The following is a 1,107-nucleotide window of genomic DNA, read 5'->3' on the forward strand; positions in this document are numbered from 1 at the left end:
TGCCCGGCCGCAGCCGCTCGCTGCTGCGCGAGCTCGCCGCGCCGCTACTCGAGCACGAGCCGCTTGTCTGGCACGAGCCGCTCGTCCCGAACGAGTCGCTCCGCGTTGCGCAGCAGCTCGCCGCCGCCGCCGCGACCTGCGCCGCCACGATCGCCGCCGCCGCCGGATACGCCGAGATCGACGGAAGCAGAGCGGAGCACTCCTCGTGCCACATCCCGAGCTGCGCCGCAGTCGCGCCGTGAACATCCAGTGCCTGCGGGTCTGCGCCGGCCTCGAGGAGCAACTGGACGCACTGGGTGTGACCGCGAGCTGCCGCCCAGTGCAACGGCCGTCGGTCCCCGTCGGGATCGATTTTGTTGGCAATCTCTGCTGGCGACACGCCCGTACGCTTGAGGCACTCCTCGAGCGCCCTCGGATGGTTCAGCGCGGAGTGGACGGAGGCCTCGTTGTGGTGGATGCCATCAAACAAGGCCTTCGGATCGGCAGGATGACAATACGCAGGCGCCTGCTCGTCAACGCGGGAGAGGGAGCCGGGCAGCATCTTCAGCTCATGGGGGCCACAGCCACTTGCTGGCCCCTCGGCGACTCACGCCGAGGTAAGAAAGAAAACAAATGCTGCGCCCAGGAAGATCATCTGACGCCGAAAGGTCTGAGGGACTGGGAGAGAGGCGGACTGCTGGAGGCGATCGCTTACTATAGATCGAAGCTAGAGGCGGTGGTCTTCATGTGGGTGCCAGCACACGTGGGAATAGCCTGCAACGCATACGCCGACGCGGTGGCGACAGCATACCTCGGAAATAACGACGCGGAGGACGCCTCGAAAGTGGTGCGGGACGCGGTGCGAACTCGGCCGTGCATGTACACAGTGAGAAAGGAGATGGCAGAAGACCCGGAGAAGAGGGAGATATCGGACCGACGGACATACGGGCACATGCGCCAGAGCGCACACGAGTGGGTGTGCGAACAACTTCGAAAGACGGTGAGGCCGGGATCGCACACGGCAGGGGTGGCGGGACGGCTGTGGAGCGAAGTGGCTGTAGCCAGCCTAAAACATCGATGGGACAATAAGATGAGATTGCCCGACGAGAACGGGGGGAAGGACAGGCG

General features: G+C 64.9%; 1 protein-coding gene across 1 annotated transcript; it reads left to right on the forward strand.

Moving 5' to 3' along the window:
• Positions 1–415: 415 nt before the first annotated feature.
• EMIHUDRAFT_260083 (hypothetical protein) lies at positions 416–1,040 on the forward strand (the record flags this gene model as incomplete). Its single annotated transcript, XM_005792979.1, has 2 exons — positions 416–979; positions 1,005–1,040. The coding sequence occupies 2 exons, from the start codon at positions 416–418 to the stop codon at positions 1,038–1,040; spliced, it is 600 nt and encodes a 199-aa protein (XP_005793036.1).
• Between the last annotated feature and the right edge of the window lie 67 nt (positions 1,041–1,107).

This window comes from Emiliania huxleyi, assembly GCF_000372725.1.
Source record: "Emiliania huxleyi CCMP1516 unplaced genomic scaffold EMIHUscaffold_10377, whole genome shotgun sequence".
Lineage (NCBI taxonomy): Eukaryota > Haptophyta > Isochrysidales > Noelaerhabdaceae > Emiliania > Emiliania huxleyi.